General features: G+C 38.7%; 3 protein-coding genes across 3 annotated transcripts; 2 read left to right on the top strand and 1 right to left on the bottom strand.

Moving 5' to 3' along the window:
• Positions 1 to 76: 76 nt before the first annotated feature.
• On the top strand, positions 77 to 13,062 carry LOC136439910 (cytokine receptor-like factor 3). Its single transcript, XM_066435577.1, has 8 exons — positions 77 to 306; positions 5,280 to 5,487; positions 5,838 to 5,925; positions 6,905 to 7,085; positions 8,023 to 8,175; positions 8,539 to 8,638; positions 9,320 to 9,459; positions 10,378 to 13,062. Exons 1-8 carry the CDS (start codon positions 196 to 198, stop codon positions 10,720 to 10,722), a joined length of 1,326 nt encoding a protein of 441 aa, XP_066291674.1. The 5' UTR covers positions 77 to 195; the 3' UTR covers positions 10,723 to 13,062.
• A 252-nt stretch (positions 13,063 to 13,314) lies between these two features.
• On the bottom strand, positions 13,315 to 18,178 carry LOC136439914 (protein BUD31 homolog). Its single transcript, XM_066435581.1, has 4 exons — positions 17,988 to 18,178; positions 15,875 to 15,997; positions 15,110 to 15,276; positions 13,315 to 13,978 (listed from the first exon to the last, which is right to left on the bottom strand). Exons 1-4 carry the CDS (start codon positions 18,079 to 18,081, stop codon positions 13,928 to 13,930), a joined length of 435 nt encoding a protein of 144 aa, XP_066291678.1. The 5' UTR covers positions 18,082 to 18,178; the 3' UTR covers positions 13,315 to 13,927.
• A 184-nt stretch (positions 18,179 to 18,362) lies between these two features.
• On the top strand, positions 18,363 to 22,365 carry LOC136439912 (28 kDa heat- and acid-stable phosphoprotein-like). Its single transcript, XM_066435579.1, has 6 exons — positions 18,363 to 18,532; positions 19,128 to 19,228; positions 19,960 to 20,094; positions 20,751 to 20,887; positions 21,325 to 21,476; positions 22,007 to 22,365. The coding sequence occupies exons 1-6, from the start codon at positions 18,505 to 18,507 to the stop codon at positions 22,060 to 22,062; spliced, it is 609 nt and encodes a 202-aa protein (XP_066291676.1). The 5' UTR covers positions 18,363 to 18,504; the 3' UTR covers positions 22,063 to 22,365.
• Positions 22,366 to 23,787: the final 1,422 nt, after the last annotated feature.

Genomic DNA, 23,787 nt, shown 5'->3' with positions numbered 1-23,787 from the left:
GACCTATGAAATCAACCAATCACAGCACGTGGAAATTGACAAGACACCTGCGCGCGCAACTCGCTTTCACTTCCGGTTTTCCCCGGAAGAAGGACCGATCTGAAGAAGAAGGAGGAGGAGCATGTTTTACATGTTTACCTGGCCAAAATCCAGACCTTAGCCGGGTTCGGGAGATGTGAAACACTGTCTTACAAGATGGGGGACTTACAGGAACTGTCTTCCATCAAGGAGACGATCTTACAGGCGAGGGAACACGTGCAACAACTTGAAGACAGGCTGAAGCTCCTTGGGTTGGCCAAAACTCAGGTGAGAATATTTCAGTAATTTACAACGCATGATACCGGTGTTAAAACATATTGTGCAACCTGTCTTTTGATGATTTTGTTGATAGAAATTCATATTTAGCTTATGGGTCTTTTGAATTCCCATTAGATAATTAAGACCAATTAAACATTTTTATGTTCAAGTTCAACTAATTCAACCCATAAATATAGATTATTTTCATTACCAAGGAAATTTATGATCCAATGTACACTATATATTCCTAAGTACTATTAGATACTGTATGTTTAATATTAAGAATGCCTTCTTCTGTATGATTTAAGGCAGATGATTTATCATTATGTTGATGATATCCTGAATGGTAAATAAAGACTGTCCTTGTTTAATACATGCATAAATTTTGTTTCAATGATAAACAAACTTAACATCAGTGGTATTTGGATTTGTGTCCTTTTGGAAGTGGAGACTTTTCTGGGCAAATTTAAACATGGAGGCCTCTTTAGCCATTTCCTTACTCTCCAAGCAGAGGTAAGATCCGGGGTATTTTCGACGTATTTTCGCGGTGTTTCGTACGTCTTTCTACTTTTCCGTTTTTAGTTGGGTCTCCCTCTTCTTAAACACTTACAAAATACCGCAAAAATACGTCGAAAAATACCCCGGATCTTACCTCTACTTGGTGAGTACCATTTCATCTGTTCAGAATCTTATCAGTCAATATCACTCCTATACTTTTGACTTTTGTTTTGAGATTCTTGTAAGTACTAGTATAACAGGACAGAAACAAAACATCTTCATTGCCAAATTGAGGGATTATAAAATAAAAGATGGTAGTGACCTATAGCAAGCAAGTGTTGCTGAAATCCCTGTATGCAAAGTGTGCTCATCATACAACCCAGTTTGCCGCATAGAATACAAACCGCACCTCAGAGCAGTTTCAGGCAAGAGATGTCAAAGAATATGTGTATTAGTTAGCTAATTTTAATGCCGTAATGTTATGTAGCCTGTAGGCAATTCTATGTAGTCTGTCTGATGTATTTTCTGTGGTTACTCCAGGAAGAGTAGCTTCATACTATGTATGTAGCTAATGGAGCAAAATAAAGTATCCAAGTATCCAAGTATGGTGGTGTAACTCAGAACGACCATATACAGTCAGGGAATGAAACCTGTTTCCTTCTGACATTAACAACATGGTACATGGTTGGCAAACTGCCTACTGACTAAACATACAGCGCTGGCTCGTAGTGTTCCATTTCTTTTGTATCTACATGCACCGTTCAAGCCACAAATACAAATAGAGTTGACATTTGCCTTTGAGTTGAGAACCCTAAGCCATTTAACCTCTGACCTCCATTGCTCAAACATCTGTTGTGGCTTCATCAGGACCAGGTAGCTGTAGATCAAAGTTTAACCCTCTTCCTGCTGAGGTGGTCTTTTAGCAGAGATTGGCATTGGTTTACACCCTAAGGTAGCAGGTAGGAGGTTAATGATAGGCCTCAGTTACAAGGCTTTTGCCATAGTTCATCACAATTCATGACATGTCCCGTGTACCAATATAACCTTTTCAGGGTAATTCTATTACAAGTTACAAAATTGAGTAAAGGACATGTAGCACTGGCATGAAATCAGTTTAGAATGAAATCAATTGAAAATGATGCACCATTAATTCAAATTAATCATCTTTTCAAATTCACATATAGATATGTAGCAAGGAGATTATAAAAAGCGAATACTTTTTCATTATTCTATCAGTGCTTTCTTTCAATTATTAATTTGCTAGTCGCAATCCCAATAAAAGCTAAATCTACTGAAGGATACATGTATTGTCAGATCGACTCAAGACTGCACAAAATCAAGGAGTCTATCTTAAACTAGAATAAAGCACACAGACCAAAAGGAAGATGAAAATGATAATAATAATATTCGTATGTTCACATTGGCAATGGTTTTCTTCCCATGTACTCTTTACATGGATAAACGTACATGTACCAGTCTACATAATTAATCATGGTCTTGTTAAGTGTAGTACTTGGCTGCCATTATTGAGCAATCTAATAGAATACCGCAAACAAAGATTAGTCAATGGTAATTAACTTTGTAATGCCGCATAATTTGGTGCAAGGATTACTTCAGCACAATTCCTTTGACAATGAAGACACTTCTTGCGCATGTTCAAAACAACAGAATTACAGTTTGAAAAAATTTAATCGTATAGCAGAATTTTCAGCTTTGATGTAAGAGTAAATTTATGACTTGTTTCCGTTTTGTCAGCATTTTTTGGCACCAAACATTTATTATTGACCGCCGGACTTTAAAGAAAATCATTATCACAGCAGGCACAGATGTCCACTGCGGCAAATGGTGGCTAAGCACAGGAAACTTTAGTGCCTGCAAGGAAATTCCTGCCTGCCTACTGCCCACGTGCACAGGCCAGAAACTGGCCCCTTGCTTTCCAGGTGGATCCTCCAAGAAGTCCAAGGAATCTCTTTTCTAAAAATGTTGATGCCTGTTAGGGGCTCAAAATTTATTTTTGGGAATAAGTGCACAGGTGCACCTAACCTAAGAATTTAGGTGCACAGAAAGAACTTTGGGTGCACCGCATAAAATAAAGTGGACTGTCAGCAAAATGTATTTACAGTCCCTACTGCCTCTCTTAAGAACTTCAATCTGAAATTCTAAGCTTCAAAATTTTAAAACAAGAAATACATGAAACTTACACAGCAAACTTGACATTGCTTTTCCTGATAGTTAAATTTCAAGAATGTTCTGTATAGTAGTGACTCTACCCTATAGCCTACAAAACATGCACCCAGTATGTAAAGTCCTGCTGTTCCAGTCTACAAATTGGAACTTGCTTTGATAATTGATATTGAATATTGTATGATACACATATAGTATGAGACTTGAAAGTGGCAAGTCATGGATAACTATTAAGTACAGTTGACAGTTGAGCGACGTGTATCTGAAACATGCCTGGATTCATTCTGGTGCTCAGAGTGTATGTCCTACTAGAATCCATTAGTGAAAGTCAATTATGATGTGATGTTACACAGAGAGATTTCAGTCAACTTAGTAGTTATGAAGTTACAGAGATGGCTTTCTATGACCAGACATCTATGTCTGTCAACCAACAGATGGCAGATGTGTTCTATGGTTGATCACTAGAATTTCTATAAACATACAATTCATCGGTTCAAAATTTAGAGTATTGATAATGTTTATTGACCCTTACGATATGTGTGTCGATATTAATCCAATCCACTGAATGGCTTATTGGTATAGATTATACTATACTGTCTAGTACATTGGATACATTACAGTATAGAGCTTTTCATTTCAATGGCTGTTTTATTTTGTTAGTCTTTGTTTGAATTGCAATCATTTTGTCATCCAAGAGCTGTTTTCAAATGTCACTGACATTTCACAGAAATAACTACGCTCCGATCTGCCTGTCACTGCATTTTATTAGATGCTTTTGTAAATATCTCATCAATTTACCCCATAATAGATTCATGATTTAGCTCCTTTCATAACAGTAACACTGTGGTTCCCTTTTTACAAAGTGTCATCCCAGCCCTTATATTGACATGCCTTTGGGGACACCATGAATAATAAATGTTTTGTCCTATTTGTGACTGTGACCAATATGTCACTATAGAAATGATTGCTTGGAGATGTCGTTGAATATTTAATGAGATCCTCGTAGAAAGAAGCCTTATAAATGGCTTTTAGTATGAAAGGGGATGTATTGAATGGCCACATAATAATTGCATTATCTGACTTAATGATATCCTTTATTATGGAGAATTGCATCAGATTCCCCATTTCTCCTGAGGTCGGCTTGTTGCTTATCTTCTAGAGCACAGCCCCGCTGCTTTATGTAAAAGAGGCCGGTGTCAACAGCAGTAATTTACAACATCAAGATAGAAATCCCGTTTTAAAAGATAGCAATGTTTTTCATACGGGAATCTAGGTGTATATCATAAGATACGTGTTGTCAGATTGTGTGTGGGTTTTTTTCCGGGGGGGGGGGGGGGGTGCTGGTTGAGCATTAAACAATATTATTTGTAATGAAAAGGAACGCCAAAAGGCAACTGTTTTTCTTGAATATTGCCATGGCAGTGTCTTCAAAAGCACTTATCATAGGTTGTAGCAAGGAGGTTTTATATAATAATAATAATGATAATAACAATAACTTTATTGCAAGTTCATGCCCGAAGGCTAATTGCAGACAAACAAGTACATGGATATACAAGGGAATCGACATACCGGTAGTTTTCTAGTCTACTGTGAAAGTTCTATGTTAACTAAGGTTGACTATGGTATACGTATATAAAACCTCCTTGGTTGTAGCAACCGTTCTATGTATATTCTGCTGCCACTGTGCAGGAAATGGTTTGAAAAAAGGGGAGAATACATGTAGACAAATAAGCAAGGCTGTTAGTGTTATGAAATCAAAATTATCTTCTGTATATGTAGACATTCTTTCTTTGTTGTCCCATATATATATAGAGAGAGAGAGGTTGAAAGTGAGCCATTTGACACCAAATTGTATTGGTTATGGAATCAAATAGCATGGAAAAGACAAGCTATCTACTTACCAAAAATCATGACCATCCATCAGGCCCTTCTTGAGTTATTCCCTTTCAAAGTCTGAAGCAAAACCTGATCCTGCAGTTCCAAAAAAGCCGCTAGGGGCCCACTTACTCTCTGTCTAAAGAGGTATCTACCACTGAAAAATCAGTTCCACAGCATGTCCAGAACACGAGATATCAAAACAGGAACTTCCGCTGCAGTACGGTAACAAGCCGCTAGGGGACCCAAAATCGAATCATTTCCATGTCTCATTCAAGACCTACCCACCTACCAAATATCAAGACAATCCATCCAAGCCTTCTTGAGTTATGCTGTTTGTTACAAACACACACACAAACGCTACCCTCTGCATAACCTTCTTGGCGAAGGTAATTAATAGATGTTCTTTCTATGTTGTCCCATAGGTTGAAAGTTCTGCCCATGAAGCCAAGTCTACAGTAGAGAAACACTTCCAGGAACTGAAGGAAGCAATCTGCAGTGCAATTGATACCAGACAGAGGGAGCTGTTGGATAGGGTAGAAGAGATTGAGGGCGAATCATTGGAGCCACTCAGGGAATGTGAAGACGTTGTTAAGAACTCCATCATAGAGGATTTAACTGTGATAGAAGAAGGTACAAACACATGCTTTTAGATTTAGATTTGATAATATTGAACTGAGTCATGCTGCTTTTGATTGGAAAATTAAAGTGAGATGAACATATGAACAGTTCCAATATATGTCAATGAAAGTTAGACATCCACGTAATAAGATAGACAACATAACCGTTACTTATAAGCAACTGGATAGATTTGACTAAAGATAGTGGATGCTACTTGTAACGTCTATCCAGTTGCTTGAGTAACTGTTATCTTGTATACTTTCTAAAAACTCTAACAGAAATTTCTTCAGCATATCCGTTCTCACGATGGCAATATGAAGATTCACTTGCATATTGTCTGCCTATTGTTTTTTATATCACAGGAGAAAAGCTAGTAGAAGCCAGTGAAGTCATAGCAGTTGCGGAGCTGAAGTCATTCTGTGACAGGAACAATAGCAGATCACTGAACAGGTATGCTTTCTTGTTTTGTTTGTATTGCAAACCCAGTAAACCGCCTCATGGTGTAACACACCAGGTTTGGACTTAAGAGTACAAGTTGCATATCCGAATTTATTTATTTGATCCACTCAGGAAAGACCCCTAATCTTTTGAATGGGTTCTTTTACGTGCTCAAGGTGTGGCTCTCCTCAAACACGGGACCTCCATTTAAAGTCCTTTCTGAGGGATGTCCCAAACTGAAGCTGGGTGCCGAAGCTTCACCTGATACTAATCTCTTTAGTAATCCATACATCAGAGCCCTCTAGCAACATTCCTTGTCACTGCAGCTTGCCAGAGGTGCCCGCATTGTCTGAGGTACCCTACATCCTGCACAATGAAGTGAGGAAATTCGTGTAAAGTGCCTTTCCCAAGGGCACAACGTCAACGGGACAAGTCAGAACGTGCCCAAACACCCCGCCACTACGCCACGTTGTCATCTAAACATGGTCACACAAGGCTATCTTTAATAGATGGGCAGTGCAGGGAACTTGCCAAGGAGACTCAATATTGTCTTATTGAAGCTAAGGAGCAAATTTAAAGAATTCAAAATGTTTTGTTGTTCCTCGGTCCTCACTCACAAACAGCTCAATTAAAATCCAAGTGAACAAGCTGCAAAGATCACACCCAGAGATCACAGGCCTTCGCCAAGGCAGCTGAGATGAATAGACAAAAAAAAGAATAATGATGATATAAATATGAAACATAAAGTCATCACTGTTACCCATAAAGACAGTTTAAAAAATGTCATTGCTAGAATTTGAAACCACACACTTTTTATGGAACAGAAACAGATCTAGATGGCACCTGGAAATATTTGTCAAACCTGTAATGACATCTGTCAAACCTAAAATCAGGGAAGGAGTACCAGTTCCATCTTTTTGAGCTGTTGCATCTCCTTATAATTAGTAACCCATACATCAGAGCCCTCTAGCAACATTCCTTGTCACTGCAGCTTGCCAGAGGTGCCCCCATTGTCTGAGGTGCCCTGCATCCTTCTGGCTGGCCTGGACCCAGCCTGTATCACTGAACTGCCAGAGGAGATAGGGAGTGACGGGTACGTCCTGGCCCACGCACCTGTCCAGGTGGCAGAGCTACGTGAGAGGCCAGGAGGTGTACTAGCATCATGGTATGAGGTGAGTATATTTTGGTATGGGATGAGTATATCCCTATATGAATTAATCGTATCATGTGGATTATTTATCTTACATATGTAACTACAGCATCTAGCTCTTCTGAAGATGTGGGGTGTGTACGGTTAACATTGTCCACTACTATTTGCTATTTATCTTGCATATATTTCGGCTGCATGAATAATATAGCTTTTCATATTTACACGGGGTGTCCCTGTGGTGTAGTGGTCTGTGCTTCTGTTACTTACCACATCTGGATCTGATTACTTGGAACCAGAAGGCCCGAGTTCAACTCCCGGGTAGGACACCTCTGGACAAGAGGCGCATTGAGTCATACCAAAGACTTTATAAAAAATTATGGTACATACTTATGAAACAGTATGGAAGTTAAACACACTCCACTGCCAGTGGACTAGCCTCCTGCTGCAGTGATTGCACCACAGTGTGGCCCAGGGCTATAAAACGGGGATGGGCACCGCCCTATACACCTTATGGTGTGGGAGGATTTTAACTACTAGTAACTTTTTCAACTCATATTTACACATATATACACCCATGCCTCTTAGAGATTAAAAATCCACCCCAATTTACAACTAATTGTAATTCTTGCGTTCCTTCAAACATAACTCTCTCCTATTAAGTGAAGCCAATAATTTGCTCTCTTTACTACTAACCAAACTGCAACAGTGCAACAAAAATGTATGGTAACAAAGCTTAATTTTGTAGGCAAATAGAAGTGGACAACCTCAAGTCAACAATGCACACTCACGCCACATCTTCAGCAAAGACGCTATAGCCGCACACATGTAGTTTCCGTTTAGAAATTTATTCAAGCTCACACCCAGACTAGTTTCGCTTTGTGTGTGGCTCGATGTTTTAGGGCTCAAATGAGCAAAGTACAATGTATCCTGTCTTACTTATATAAAGCTTTATTTTGTAGATAGAAGATGATGACATTCCAGAGAAGCAGTCCCCAGCAGAGTACAGACTGCAGTACTGCTGTGGGAGGGTGGACAGGGTCACGATGAACACGACAAAGTTCCGCGAAGCGTACCAGGGCCTGGACACCTGCTGCACTGTCAAACACCTCAAGGTAATTTATTGCATTCTTTTGTTACCGGTATTATTCATTGTCCACATGACAGGTTACGTATCTCCAGTTGCGATAACAAGTTGTACACTAAGAAAGTGGTTTCACATGGTGTTCCACAGGGCCCCATTCTTGGCCCCCTCTATACCTGCATATTTACTATACAATGTACACTTACCTCTATTTGTATAGGGGCCAAGTGCACTGCAGAAGTTTGACTTTTACCGATAGTTTAGTCAGAGACACTGAGATTGCATATGAACACTTAGGACAAATGATGTTGGACAGGGCAATATGGAGTGATGTATGTACTTATTTAGTCCTGGCCGATGGCCGATAGATGATGATAATGACCTCTATTTTCAGTTCAACGTGGACTACAGTTTCAGAGTGTGCTGCAAGATGGTTCGTGGCTGGTCTCCATGGAGCATTCCACAGGTTGCTAGGACAACCTTACTGCAGCATGGTAACCACATCAACCACTGACTATTCTCTGATATTTTGTTTGTGTGTGTGGAGGGGGGGGGGGGGTGCAGGTATGCACGATGCAGGAAGCAAAGACAAGTCATTTGGTAGTACGGATCTTCAGAAATAGTCTTATAGCATTTTTGATGCTGTTTAGCCTTTTAAACCCTTAGCACATTGTCATTGAAGTAGTCGTTTGGCACCCCATTCCCTATTGGTGACAGAGTTAGGCACCAGGGAGAAGGTTAAAATGAAATAGTTAAAATGGAAAAGAGAAGGAATGTGATCTCGAACCAGTTTAGCTCAAATGAACTCAATGAACAAATGAGCTAATCTTCCACTGGTCGTGACAGAGAAGACAGACGCTATGTGCAGTATTTACAGGTTCATTGTACCGGGGAAATTCCCCTAGCTCTTTTCGACAAGCACAATGAACAGTGGACCACGGCTTAACGTCCCGTCCTAAGGACTGCGATCTTTAACGGTAGCGTGCATGTCGGGTGAGCGACACAGCCGGGATCGAACCCGGGGCTTTTAGTTCCAGAGGCAAGATCGCTAACCACTAGACTATGCACACCACACATAGTTAAAAGTCAGCAATAGTGTACTAAATATTACAGTAACTGTACCTTTCAGCCAATCTACCATTACAAACTCGAAATGTTTACTGGTATTTCATCAGAGTGGGAGGTAGCAGAGGATTCTGGGTACAGCTTGAGCAACGGGAACACCACCCTGACCAGAACGTCTCCCAACGCCGCCATCAGTGTGCTGCACTCCAGTAAGAGCAGTCTGTTGTGCGGAGACATGGTCACCTTCAAGGTCAGGCACTTTAACCTTCGGAATCTTTGCTTGTTGTGGTGTGTACCTAAACCCGTGTTCAGGTTCAGGTCCGGATTCAGATCCAGGGGTTTAGGTTCAGGTCCGGACTTAAACTCCAGACCTGAACCCATGGCATATGTGTGCTAAAATATTTTTTTCCTGTTACAAATATTGGCATAATTATATCTTACATGCAATTTGAAAACTATGTATGCGAAATTAAATACAGTCAGTAGTAAACACAAAAGTTCAGTTATAAAACACAAAAACAGCAATATTTTCATATTTTTTTCATTGCAAATTTCACGATCTAAGGAAGGTTTATGATGGCTTAAGACAAAAAGGGAGTATAACTATACATAAGCAAGAGATTTTTTGTTTCAAGTCCGGACTTCTTTCCAGACGTTTAGGTTTTTTTGGACTTGAACCTAAACGTTAGGTCCAGTCCGGATCAGGTCCGGGGTTTAGGTACACATCACTATTTGATTGTGTATCAGGGTTGTCTCCATTGCCCGTCCCTCCATCCTGAAAAATCCCATTTGCTTCTTCTTCATCTTGTTGAAGATTATGCTACCTTTAGGACTACCTAGTTTGCTTGTTAGGACAGACAAAAATTTCACCCCATTTGTCCAAAAAATCTGACCTGAAATTGATGAAAATAACAACATGGGCTCCCAGACAATGAGTTGGAAAAAGATTAAAGCTGGAGACAGCCCTGTTGTGTATTGAAAACCCTTTGAATTGTTTGTGTCATTAAATTAAAAAGCCAATCTAATACTGCTAGGGTTTAACACATACCTGTTACCACATTCAGTGGACAACTGCTAAGGTTTCAAATCCATAAACTGAAAAAGACTGAAAGCTATGCACACTTCTCTTTTAATCAAGAGACAATATTTTGGTATTTTTTGTCCCCAGGTCAACGGAACAGGGAAAACCCACCGTGGTGATGGCCTTGGACTTGTACTAGTACAAGAGGAGGACTCCATTCTACAGCGTATAGGTGCAGTATGCGTAGGTTCCACAGGAGTAGTCCACGTCAACGGCAAAGAGATGACCAATCAGCTTCCAGCACTCGCCAAGGGCACCAACGTGACCTTCGACACCAGTAAGGTGCCCAGTGACCCCAAGAAGTTGCGAGTTTCGATCACGGTGGCGGACAGACAGGTCGCGTGTGAGTGGGTACCCGGCGGGGACCTTAGCGAACACTTATATTTCGCAGCCTGCTTCGTACATAAGGGATGGGAAATCACTGTAGAATGATTAGGAAATATCGCTGGTTACTTTGCATTTGGAACGCTACTGGAAATATGCAACTTCCAACAAATACTTTGAGGCCAAATATCTCTATGTTAATCAATGCTATTACAAAAAGGTAGACACTGCAAAGTAGAGTGAAATATGCTTTTTCAAATGACTGTGAAACTTCGGTGTGATAAGTTGAAATTGTGAAATTGCTTCCAACATGTGACCTGACAGTCTATAAGACTTTCTAAATCCAAGGCAACCAGTGAGAAGTATGGAATTCAACGTAGTGGTTAGATCTCTGCACTCTTCTTTGTTGCACAAGGCTGAATAAATCTATACAGCAACATACATGTCACTACATGTGTAGTAAGTTAGTAAAAGGCAAAAATGATGAGAACTATAGCTTAAGAATCTGGGCACCTTTTCAATGTAATTTGTTGGAACTTCATGTATCTACATGTTCACATATAAGCCCTCAGGGGACAAATTTTGCTAGATTTAGAGTTATTATCAAACTTTCAACTTGAAGATTTAACTTCAGGATCATCAGTCTGTCTGTCTGTTTGTTTGGAATCATTTTTGATTATCAAGTTATGAATATCCAGCTTAATCATTACATTCATGTAACCATTGTTTATGATTGCCACCATATACATGTATATCACTGTGATTTACTATGGGATAACAGTCTCTAGCTAAATGACCAACACAATTGTAAAGTAGTAAGACATCATAGAAATGATATTCCAAGCATGTCAACTGTTTTTATCAATATTTCAGCAATATAATACCAGAATCTACAAAATAAGTTAGCATATGTTAATCAAGTCACAGCATTTGACTTTGCAGTTAGTTCTAGTTGAAATAATTTAAAGTTTGCTTGGTAAGGGCTCTGTATAATTGGCACTGTGCAATACCAAAGTATAGGACTGGTATCCTTTTCATAATTTCCTCTGAAACATCTGCTATATAAGTTCAATTCACAGCTGTAAAGGCAATAGTAATTTCCTTCACATTTCATGTATGACTCTGCAAACAGGGGTGCCAAAGAATTCATACGAATTTTACGGAATACATACGAATTTTACGGAATACATATGATCCATTACTAGAAACATACGATCCGTACGGAATACATACGATCCATTACGCAGAAACATACGTTCCGTACGGAATACATAAGATCCATTACGTGGAATACATACCGGTACGATCCTTACTAATTTGTTGCCATTGTGCTAGCACCGAATCTAGATTTGTCTTGTCCTCCTAGTCAGTCTAAGCCTACACCAGTCTTAATTTAGTGCAGCTTGAGATTTTTAGAGTTTAGTCGGATGGGATACGCCATTATTAAGCTCTTAAAAGCCAAGATATCGTACGAAGAACTGGTTATCCCGAGTTCCCCATATTGAATTTGCCGCCGGTGTCACATGATCCAGGCACATTTCTCCAAATCAGTAAGGATCGTATGTATTCCGTGTAATGGATCGTATGTATTCCGTAAGGATCGTATGTTTCTGCGTAATGGATCGTATGTATTCCGTAAGGATCGTATGTTTCTAGTAATGGATTGTATGTATTCCCTAAAATTTGCATGTATTCCGTAAAATTTGTATGAATTCTTTGACACCACTGGCAAAGGCTTTGGTGTTCCAAACATGGTCAGTTGCAACTGGAGACCTTTTTTTACATTACCGGTATTAGGTTCTGGAAAGGTGATATGCAATAATCTGTTATCATGAAAACAAGCCACATTTTGTATTCCTATAGACCAGTATTTAGATAGTATTTGCTATTTATGTCAAAAGATATACATTAGCCTAGGTACCAGTTGCTTCAGATATCAGACTTGTATAGGCACAGCAATCTCTCATGGAGTAGACTAGAGCCTAGCAAGGCTGATATCTAGGCTTGTATTAGGCTTAATGAAGCCCTTACATTTTCTTTTAAGTTGCACAGAGTTAGCCTTTAAAGTGAGTGAGTTAGGATATTTGTGAATCACAAGATGCATTTATTTCAGGAACTTGTATTATTTTTTACATTCCAACTGTTTCAGAAACACAAATTCTACAGTTATGTTGCTACTTGTTAAACGTTCTAAAACACTCAGTAAGACTGCCATACTTGCCAAAGAAATGTTCATTTGAACAGCAAAGAGTCTTTTTATTTTTCCATTCACACATTCACATTGTGCAGTACATTTGTTATGTGTTCACCTGTCCTACCTGTACCATTCATGTGTGTACAATTGTGTTAAGGATTGTTTATATTCTACATTATGTATGTTTTATGCCTACCACCAATAAACATTACTTACACCATATACAAGAGCTTGGGGCATATGTAGATTGGACAGTGTTCAAAACAATTTAAAAAAAGATTGAACCATTTGTCTTTAACATTGCAGTAATACAATTACCATACAAGATAGTACAACATGGACATGAAACTATATATGGGTAAGGCCACACAAATTTAATTTTATGGTTAACGGATTTTTAGTTTCAAAAAAAAAAAATTTAGAAAAAAAAAATCATGAAAACAGATGGCTGGGCCAGCCTTCTGTTTTCATGAATTTTTTTTTTTCCTAAATTTTTTTTTGGGGGGGAAAATAAAAATCCTAATGCTGATCCTCATAAACATAGATAAAACCTGATGACATTTGTCCTTTGCAGATTCACTTTCATATGGCTACAGAAACATGCTCATGGATGCAAGTCTTTCAACAAGAACAAGGTAAATTCCTCTTGCATATATCTTTGAACCTGCTCATGGAATTGCATCATCAAACTTTTTAATGTTATTCTGTACTAATGCAGTTTCTATTCTTGGTTCAGTTCAAGCACAAAGAATACCTGATCAACAGGGCCATAGCTAGGTCACCATAAATCTTTAACTTTCTTCCTGCTACTTAGCTCATTATCCAGTACAATTTAGGTATCACAATTTCTCCGCAACAGGGAGCTGGTTAAGTGTTCAATGTCATAGGTACAGTGCATGCCTGATTTTATCGTTACAGTTTGTGATATTTGCTTCATAACTTAACGAGATCTAAAACTGAAGTAAAACAAGAGTACAGCCATAACTTATTTCAGATCTAACGTTGTATGTTAAGTTCAGTCTCACCAACAATACAAAATAACAAATACTGAAGAATCTTCGGCCTTCTAGGTCTTAGTCATAGACTCAACAATGTATCAGATGATGTAGATGACTGTCTCTATCCGGAGCAACCTCTGCAGCCACAGTGTACACACTCCACAATACGGCCCTGTAGGACGAGAAAACGTTAGTCCCAGATACTGTAACGTCTAAAATTCATGCATTTTTACCACAGACAGTCCTTACATACAAAATACAACTTGTATCACCATCACAATACAATCAAAAGGATATCTTAGTACTTTACATTTTAAAACTTTCACTGTGGTTTTATTTTTGTGGTGATCTCTGCAACACGAATTTGTGACAACACAAGTATATCTCCCTTTGTATGACTATACTGTACTACAGAACTGTTTCAACTGCGAATTAAAAACCCCCATAAAAACCTCCTTTCCCTCCTAGTGCAAAATAAAACCACTGCAAATGTATATGAACTTACAGTATGTGACAAGGCTTTGAACATTGAACCGTTATCCCTTTCCTTAAAAGAACTACAATGTGTGATCCATATGCACCATGAAAATATCCTTGTCATTGACGTAGTCTCATAATGCCATTCCTCTCCTATTGTACAAAAAAACGGTATCAGGACAACTCGGCCCATTTCCAACTCGGCCCATCGCAAATCTGGTCAACTCGGCCCATCGTGGTGGTCAAGTCGGCCAATCGCCGAGGTCAAGTCGGCCCATCGCCAAATTACCACAAAATAAAGCAAAAAACACCTTCTAAACCACAACCTCATGACTGCAATTTTTAATGTTTACCCGCTGTGTCCCGGGTAGTAACATACATGTACATGTACATTTTAGTAACAATGTCTATTGCGTAATTGAGGTTTTTGGAGCTCCATACAGCCGGCACTTAGGCAATCAACATGATTTTAATAGAGACCGCCTTTTTTTGTCAGACAACTTCAAACTGTTGACTTAGTTTGAGGTTTTTGGAGACACATACCGCCGGTGCTTAGGCAATCAACATGATTTTAATAGAGACCGCCTTTTTTTGTCAGACAACTTCAAACTGTTGACTTAGTTTGAGGTTTTTGGAGACACATACCGCCGGTGCTTAGGCAATCAACATGATTTTACTACAGACCACGTCTTTGTGTCATACAGCTTCAAACTGTTGACTCTGAGGTTTTGGGGCCGAGGTGACTAGGGAGATGGGCTGAGTTGACTGGGCCGAGTTGGTATAATGGGCTGAGTCATCTGACATCCAAAAAATCAACAGTTCTCACCTCTTCCAGCTTGCTCTTTGGGACTCTGCAGATACAGTTGGTGCCGAAGTTTGTGTCTCTTGTCTGGATGCAGCGCAGACAGCAGAGGTTCTCATAACCCTGCTTCTTCCACTTGGCTATCAGGTTCTTGTCTGCTATCGCCTCCTTCAGGCAGTACTCATACAGCTCTGAATGGGGTAAAAGATGATGGGAAATTATGTTAATCAGGTGGGTATGAGGTAACATATAGCCCAACAGATGTGAAAGTCATGGAAAGCCACAATTCCTAGCCAGCAAAAGCAAGACCGCAAGTGCTAAGGTTAGATTGTGTTTGAGCTTGTCTTTTATTTTTTATCATAAAAGTATTTTACTCATCAGGTGGGTATGAGGCGAGATAGCCCGACAGATGTGAAAGTCACAAAAAGCCACAATTCCTAGCCAGCAAGACTGCAAGGGTTTAAATGATGCTCATTTGAACTTGTATAAAAGTCTTTTATTCTATTGATTTATTCTTTGTTACAAAATGCAACTGAACAGTCAGGTGTCATGTACTATTTTACCAAATGGGCTACAAAGCCAACTTGAAAACATTGTACGATGAGACTTAACTTAGTGACACCCTACATCTGCTTGGAGATTTTAACAGCCTGATACTGTGATAGTTTTAACAATAACGAATTTATGATTAAATACTGAAAGGCTCCCTTGGAAATCAGTTACAATGTTAACTGAAGGGACCACCCTAAAGATTAATAAATAAATAAATAAAGGATTATAGTTGGTTACCTCTGCTGATTGCCTTCCTGCGGTAGAACAGGTCGAAGATGTAGCGAGACTTCTGGTGGTGAATCTTAAAGATGGGCCAGAGTGCCTCCACCTTTCTCTTCCCCTCGTGTGGTTCTGTCTCAGCTGTGAGCAAGGTTAAGACATCAGAAACAGGGATAGGCAGAGAAACAACAAAGTATATTGGATATGGGAGATTCTTTATACACAACCAGGTATTGATCTCACTTGCTAACGTTTCGATGTCTATCAGACACCTTCTTCAGAGCTTCTGACTGGAGTACTGCTTCTCACCGCTATAAGTATCCGATGTAGGTGGCGCTTTTGCGGTGAGAACACTGTCCAAAATATGGCTAAGTTTGTATCCCCCCTCGTCTCGGTTCATCACCGGCGTTGTCTTCCTTATCCAGACTGCCTCCTTAATCCACCAGGTGCGTCTGTTATCCTCTCTGTCGATGACCGAGGGGGGATACAAACCATATTTTGGACAGTGTTCTCAGTCTCACCGCAAAAGGGCCACCTACATCGGCTACTCATTGCGGTGAGAATCTTCCATATCCTATTTTCTACCAACCTGATAAAATTATTTTTGGAAACAAAGTATATATTAGGCTTGTTGCAATTTTCATGAGCAAAGGCCCCAGCCATACTTCTAGTTCAATGGCCAGAGCTAAAATATAAAAAGCTCATGGCTGATTGTTGACTTGATTGGTTTGAAATTGCACAAGTTTGAAAATACACATCTGTGCATCGGCTTTGCATATCTGCGGTCCTGAAAATTATTTATCTAAAAATGGGGGGGGGGGGGGCATCATTTTTTTGCATGGCCCAAGGCATTGATTTGTCTTTACTTAAAAATTGGCGTAAAGCTGCTGTAGAAACATATACCTTCAGAAAGAGTCTGTTATGAACAACTTATTGGGTCTACAAACCATCGTACACTGCACTAAATGATAAAATTTATGGGACTATAATAAAATGAAAGAGTTTTTTTGGCAAAAAAAAAAATTAGGAATTTTTGTTAACGTTGGGTAACATAAATTCGGGATTTTTCCGATAATGGTTGACTGAAATCAATCTAGCAGAACAATAAACCATCCTTTTTTTCTATAATTCTGTCAGTATCATGTACTATCTTTGCACTAATCATATATATGGTAGATTTTGTCTCTAGTCGTGCTGACACCATAATATTTCAACTTGAAACTACCGTCCGCCGTACGCACAATAACGGTGCTGTCGGACAGGGGGGCACATTAATTCGGGAGAGAAGATTCGTCTTGAATATCTTACCGCTAATCACATTTTATACAGCAGCTATTCGTTCTATCCTTGGCTTGAGGAGAGTGCTATGGATATAGACGTGTCCAAGTAAAAAAAATACACGAAAAAACGGCCGTACCGCACACATCAGGCCAGTTCGGGAACAACCCGTGTGTTGAGTCGGTAGAACTTCACTCAAAGTCGGCCCATCGTCATCATCGGGCAACGTGTAACGTTACATTATTCATGGGAAGTTAGCTGGATGCCGTAGCAATGGTAATACTACTATGTCCATGTGTTCCTTGTTGTGTTAGGAGCAAACTTTGAGGAAAATATCTTCCTCAGTCCACTATCACACGCAGCATTTAGACAAAAAAGTGTTCCTCACAAACCTTTGTCGTCTGCTTGACAACAGGATTCTGGTTAACAATATGGCGGCGGGAAAATACACGTGCCGTAGGTTGTAGCAACATAGAGGAGTTTTGATGATTGATCACACTTAGAATCCAGTTGCAGGTTAGCAAAAGAGATTGTAATAAGTTGTCTTATAAATAATTGTGTTTAGCAGGCAGGAGATGTGACATTTGTCTTATAAACCAGCGAACAACCGTGCTGGGTGATTCTCCCACGAAGCCCCCAGACTCTGTCAATAAGGGACGGAGAGTTTTTGACGTCGCCAACTTCTAATGCATGGTTATCGAAGCTTTTCAGCCAGTGTTCTGAATACGTTAGTCTATCTGCTTTGCATTGCTGGCGTTTAACTGATTTTGCATCTAGCACATATCCCTAAATACCCCGTTTTCGAAAAATCCCGACTTTAAGTACCCCACGAATTTAGGTTACCCAACGTTACCTTCTCTCATTTTCTGGTCCAGTTCGTCCAGCGTAGGTTCAATCAGCTCCCAGCCCTCTGGTGGAGGCTTCCTGCTTCTCCTGACCTTAGGCATCGTTATTTAGACACTAAGAACCCGCTATTTACGACAAAAATACTTCAACAAACTGTACTGTATGGACTACGGAAAAATAATGTAGCTTGGGTACAACAGGAAGTGACGTCACAGGTCAAAGGTTGTGAGAAAACGTTTTTAAAGAAATGTTGTAAAGTCGAAGTATGTTGCCCCAAATCACAAAAATTTAGATCTAAAAAACAATAAATTTGATTCTAATACAAATAGATGAATGAATCTTGCAGAAAAAATAGGAAATTTTTAATTTTTCTTCAACCGGAAGTAACAAAGCATAGTGGGTAGCGCGGGCCCTGCATGTGCAGTGTTGCAATCTTTGTCGTCTGAAATCTGCAATATTTTCGGAATTTTGGTTCCTAATTTGACCAACTTTGGTCCAACGTTCCTGACAACAGTTGCTCCAAGATGCCCAGGGGAGGTAGAGGTGGCGGAGGTAAGTCAAATTGATGTCTTTATGGACATTTTGAAACGTCCATACTTGATTTTTTCACAATCATGTGAATTAAGTTTTTTTTTTTCACATGATATTATCCCCATCTGGGTTTTCATTGACCCCCCTCCCCAGTCAGGTGCTTTACTTGTTATGGTTTCAAAGGTAGATGATACTGTCAAGATTTCAACTGTTCAAATTGGCGCCAATATAGTCATAATTTAACTGTTGTCACAAATAAAACCAATGGTATTATGTGCCTTATCTTTCACAGTAGCCACATATGTATGAAAACTATGATTTGATACAAGATATGACACATTTTATTACTTATGTAGAGCTTGCACAATGTGTGCATGTACGCTGACTTTAAACCACAATACTTTCAAAAAGACAGATTTAGACAAAATAATAGATGTGGCCGCACAAGTATTTCGAAGAAAAATAAAGACTTTGACTTGACTTGAGCTCTGTGGCTATGCATCTATGCCCCATCATTGTAACATGTAGAATAGATTTACTAACTAAAGTTTAACAAATTTTATGTATTACAGGTATCTCGTTCTGAAATATGCTAATTTGGCTGTTTTATATTTAGGTGGCTTTAAGAAGTCCCACAAAGGCAGACATAGACAGTTCACTAATGAAGAGGAACTACGACAACAGGCTTTAACTCAAGAAAAGGACCGACAATGGCGGGTAAGGATTGCTTTCGTCATTTCAGATGATGACATAAAGCCGGCGGCCCAGTGTATGGGGGAGCCTCAGGCGTAAGCCTCTAGAGTCAAATGTGTGAACGAAAAGAATGCAACACAAGAAGAGTAGGGTTGATTTGGTGTGCTTGGCTGAAAACATGAGCGTAAGAAGTATAGATATAAATATGATGAAATACATTGCAGGACTCAAAATTCATTTTTGGAAACTGGTGCACTGGTGCGCCCAACCAAAAGAATTACTTGCACAGAAACTAATTTGGGTGCACCACATTAAATAAAGTTGAATGTCAAAACATAATTACAAAGTTTAACACTCTTATGAATATGATTAAGAACTTCAATCTGTAATTCTATGGCTACCTTCCAAATTTCAAATAAAGTGCAACAAAGGGTTATATTGCTTTTTCTGATACTTACATTTCAAGAATATTCTTGATACTAGTGTACAATAGTACCTTTACCCTGTAGCCTACACTAATATCTGGGTGCACCAGTGCACCCACAGTCAAAAATTAGGTGCACAGCTCCAATTTTGGGTGCACATGCACCCACTATTTCGAGCCCTGCAGTGCATGTAATTTAATAGTCAAGATTATGCAGGACTGGTGTTATATACAACACAGATACAGATACAGCCTCAGCTGGCAGAAGTGTTAATCTCACTGTATGAAAAGGGTGTTATTGGTAATGTTGTTTTCCATGTTTTTTTCACAGGAAAAGAAAGGTCTGATAGATAGTGATGAAGAGGAGGAGGAGGAGGAAGAAAAGGGAGCCAAGAGCATGGCCACGGGGAACCCAGGGGATTTACCTCCTAGTTCATCTGAAGAGGAAGACAGCTCAGACGAAGAGGTAAATCTGGGCTTGGTTTTTACCTCTGGAAAAAGGAGGTATTGTTTGTGTGTTTGTGATGGTGTGTGTCCAGTTATTTGAATGTTTTAGAGTGACAGGATGTGAGGTGGGAAGATGGTGTAACTAGAGACTGGCAGGATGGGAAGGTTGGCTTGAAATGGCGCCAAAATTGATCCCGGTCTGTGTGTTTGTTTATATTTGTGTTGGTGTGTGTCCATGGCTTGTATTTGAATATTGTAGAGTGACATAATGTGGGGCTGGCAGGAAAATGACTTATTAGACAGAGGTAGTGAGAAATTCACAATGATGGATAAGACAAGAAATTCACAAAAACAAAAAAAATATTTTACAGAGCTCTAGAGGTATAAGACCTCTTTTTTCGTTTTTGTTACTGCAAGTAGAGTGCATTTATATTTGTGTACTGTTTTGTTTAGGCTGTAATGCTGCTGTATTTCACTATTCATGTACAGTATTGATATTTCTCATTCCCTTAATTTTATTGCAAATATCCAAAAGTATCAGTATCACAAATATCATTTACATGCATTTGCATTTGGTGAGATTGATTGATTGTTCATCGGTGCGTGTTGTACATGTACATGTAGTTGTGACAAACGAAAACTCACTCTTACAATTTGTGTATGACCCTGAAATAGGATGGAAAACCAAAGGGAGTAGAGCATCTAATAGAGGTTGAAAATCCCAACCGAGCCAAGAATAAGCTGAAGAAAGTCACAGACATGGATGTGCAGGCTGCAACAGAGGGGGAACCAAGGCTGTCTAGGAAAGAAAGGCAAGTCTTGTATTTATTTTAAACAATATAAATAAATGTCCTAAAAAAGGTAAAAGCTGTCATAATACCAAAGCTAGTAAGATATGGCCATGAATACTAGTAAAGTTTTTAGTAAGTGCACCTCTGTTACTTCAAGTCCTTTTGCATGAATTGCTTCATATTCTCAAGCCACTTGACAAAACACATGTGATTTATTCTAAAAATAAGATTCAAATCGTAATTGTTTTTTTAAGTTTCTCTAAGAAAACAATTATGCTAATAACAATGTATCATTCCCATGCTACAAATAGTAATTGTTTTTTTAAGTTAAGATAACAATTATGCTATCAACAATGTATCATTCCCATACTAGAAGATTTATCTTTTGTACTTGCTTGCGATCATGGTTTCTTTAAATGGTAACTAACTCTTTGAGTTTTACTTTGTGTTCCAACTAGGGAAGAGATTGAAAAGCAGAAAGCCAGAGCCAACTATCTAAAATTGCATGCCGAGGGGAAAACAGACGAAGCCCGGGCAGATCTCGCTAGACTTGCTCTCATTAAGAAGCAGAGAGAGGAGGCAGCCAAGAAGAAGGAGGCAGAAAAACAAGGTAAGACATAGGAAGTCGCTCCCATGCAATCACATTTCTTTTTGGCAACACCCTAGGGGTGGAGCCTTTATTAGGAATGGCTATCAGTAATACAACATGTTACCATGTAGTAGAACCCATGTTGAGATGCCTAAAATATTTTTATTATTTTTGTTTTGCCATCAAGCAAATGGAGACATCTTCCTACCTCTTTATTATTCCTGTGCAAAGGAAATCAACGAGATTTTCAGTCAAAACTGTATGGACCTTACTACACATGCATAACACATTAATTTTATTCTCATATGTAGCTAACATTTTTTTTGTATTTTAGATATATCGTTTTTTTAATTTTCTTTATTGCATTTCACATTACATACATACACATATCACATTAACAACACATAGATACGCAGAGAAACATAATCCGCGGATCCAATGGACGAAACAAAACATTTTACCTGATGCAGGGGTAGGAAAATAGCTTTAAGAAATGTATTTATCTTTGCATGTATACAGTTGTTTGACCTGTTGTATCTTGACCCTTACAGAAAGAGACGCAAAGGCAGCCGCAGCGGCCAAAGACAAGAGAGCAGGAAAGAAATAACCATAGCTTGAGCCGTCTGTACATACTTGGAACTCTATGTATGTCTTCATTTCGTGCATGGCTGTACAGAAGAAAAATATTCAAGAAAAAAAAAGGAGAAAAATTTGAAAAATTTAATGCAAGCTGCTGACATGCCTGGCTACATATACTTCAAGACGCAATACAAAACATGCTACTAACACTAGTAACAGGGAACTAATAGAAGTCACGTAGTAACTGGATAGTAACTGTAACATGGGATAGTAGCCTTTGCTTTCACCGCACATGTAGTATACTTGCTATGTTTCATGTACATGTAACACCCTAAGGCCACACCAATTTGATTTCTTGGTTAACAGATTTTTATTTTCCAAAAAAAAAAGGTTAGAAAAAAAAAATCATGAAAACAGAAGGCTGGGCCAGCCTTCTGTTTTCATGATTTTTTTTTCTAAAATTTTTTTTTTTGGAAATGAAAATCTGTTAACCCAGAAATTAAATTGGTGTGGCCTAAAGGAATACTAAAAGATATTTAGTCTCACTCCTCTATGCCTTAATGTCGGGATTTGCTTGCAAGGGACTGATTGTTAGAGGAGAATCTCAAATATCTGTATGTTTCATGGAAAATAAAAATCTTTCAACTAGGGTAGGGTGGTGTCAGTTGCATGTTTCATCTCAGAGTACCTGAAGATTTTTATTAGAAATAAATGGTATCTTTGCGATTACTCTATTAGAAGATATGAAGCTATCTCGGCAGCATGCAAGGTAAATAGGTCTTATGATAAATCAAGGAGGTTAATATTTAACCTCCTTGGATAAATCTTTGTTAAGTATTTGAGTAAATTGTTAGAAATATTAAGGGCTTTGCATTAATTTGTAGAGATATAATGGCTGCAGCACATTGCAAAAAGTAATATTATATTTAGAAATCTTCAAAGAATATTAGACCCAGATACAGGCAACACGATTATTCTAATGTAAGGATGAATAAAAACATCGTACAAAGTGTGATGTTTTTTTGGGCTTTCTTAATTTCATCCTTAAGAATTGTTGGTATGTGTTTTTGTATTCACTATTGAGACAAAGCTTTGAGAGGGTAAAATATTTTTGTATTTGAACCTCCTTATATTTTTATTTCAATTTTGCATACTGCAACCCCATTACAACTTTCATCTGATTGTAATTCAATTTGAAATTTAAAAGGAAATTAAGGCAAGCAATGTTATGACAGTTCATTTATGGCAAATGATGGCAGTGATATTTAAAAGTCCAGGAATGCAGACTTTATTACCAGTGTCATTTAGCATTAGTTTCTTCTACACTTGTAATAGGATGCAATGTTGTTTGTTTGTTTGAACCTTTGTAGGAAGTCACTGCCTTATACCGTATTAGAGCCCAAGAAATTCAAAAGCAAATATGCCGTTAATACATGTTAGTTACATAATTATTTCTTGGTACTAGTACAATTAAACAATACAATACAATACACAATTGACTGAGTTTTCTTGTATGACTCGGATAACATTTTGGGGATGTTAAAGTGTTTTCATCAGTATGAAATACAATATACTATACTTTCAATACAACTGCAGAAACGTGCTCGTTTACGTTGGAAGGATAAGTTGAAAATTACATGTGTATATAATTTACCACTAGGATACCATTGCCATTGGTTACTGGGGTCATTTTGAAAGTTAACAAAGATTAGTTGTTTCCATCTTTATAAACCAGAATATTGTTAAGCAAAAC

This window comes from Branchiostoma lanceolatum, chromosome 8, assembly GCF_035083965.1.
Source record: "Branchiostoma lanceolatum isolate klBraLanc5 chromosome 8, klBraLanc5.hap2, whole genome shotgun sequence".
NCBI classification, from domain to species: Eukaryota; Metazoa; Chordata; class Leptocardii; order Amphioxiformes; family Branchiostomatidae; genus Branchiostoma; species Branchiostoma lanceolatum.
This window is presented reverse-complemented; position numbering and strand designations above follow the sequence as displayed.

Excerpts from the sequence above, each read along its gene's own strand:
- LOC136439910 (XM_066435577.1), top strand. The coding sequence starts at position 196 with ATGGGGGACTTACAGGAACTGTCTTCCATCAAGGAGACGATCTTACAG. Across the intron at positions 7,086-8,022 it reads TACTAGCATCATGGTATGAG|ATAGAAGATGATGACATTCC; the intron begins GTGAGTATATTT and ends TTTATTTTGTAG. Across the intron at positions 9,460-10,377 it reads GAGACATGGTCACCTTCAAG|GTCAACGGAACAGGGAAAAC; the intron begins GTCAGGCACTTT and ends TTTTGTCCCCAG.
- LOC136439912 (XM_066435579.1), top strand. The coding sequence starts at position 18,505 with ATGCCCAGGGGAGGTAGAGGTGGCGGAG. Across the intron at positions 18,533-19,127 it reads GGGAGGTAGAGGTGGCGGAG|GTGGCTTTAAGAAGTCCCAC; the intron begins GTAAGTCAAATT and ends TTTTATATTTAG. Across the intron at positions 19,229-19,959 it reads AAAAGGACCGACAATGGCGG|GAAAAGAAAGGTCTGATAGA; the intron begins GTAAGGATTGCT and ends TTTTTTTCACAG.
- LOC136439914 (XM_066435581.1), bottom strand. The coding sequence starts at position 18,081 with ATGCCTAAGGTCAGGAGAAGCAGGAAGCCTCCACCAGAGGGCTGGGAG. Across the intron at positions 15,998-17,987 it reads GGACCAGAAAATGAGAGAAG|CTGAGACAGAACCACACGAG; the intron begins GTAACGTTGGGT and ends CCTTGCTCACAG. Across the intron at positions 13,979-15,109 it reads CAAAGAGCAAGCTGGAAGAG|GGCCGTATTGTGGAGTGTGT; the intron begins GTGAGAACTGTT and ends CTCGTCCTACAG.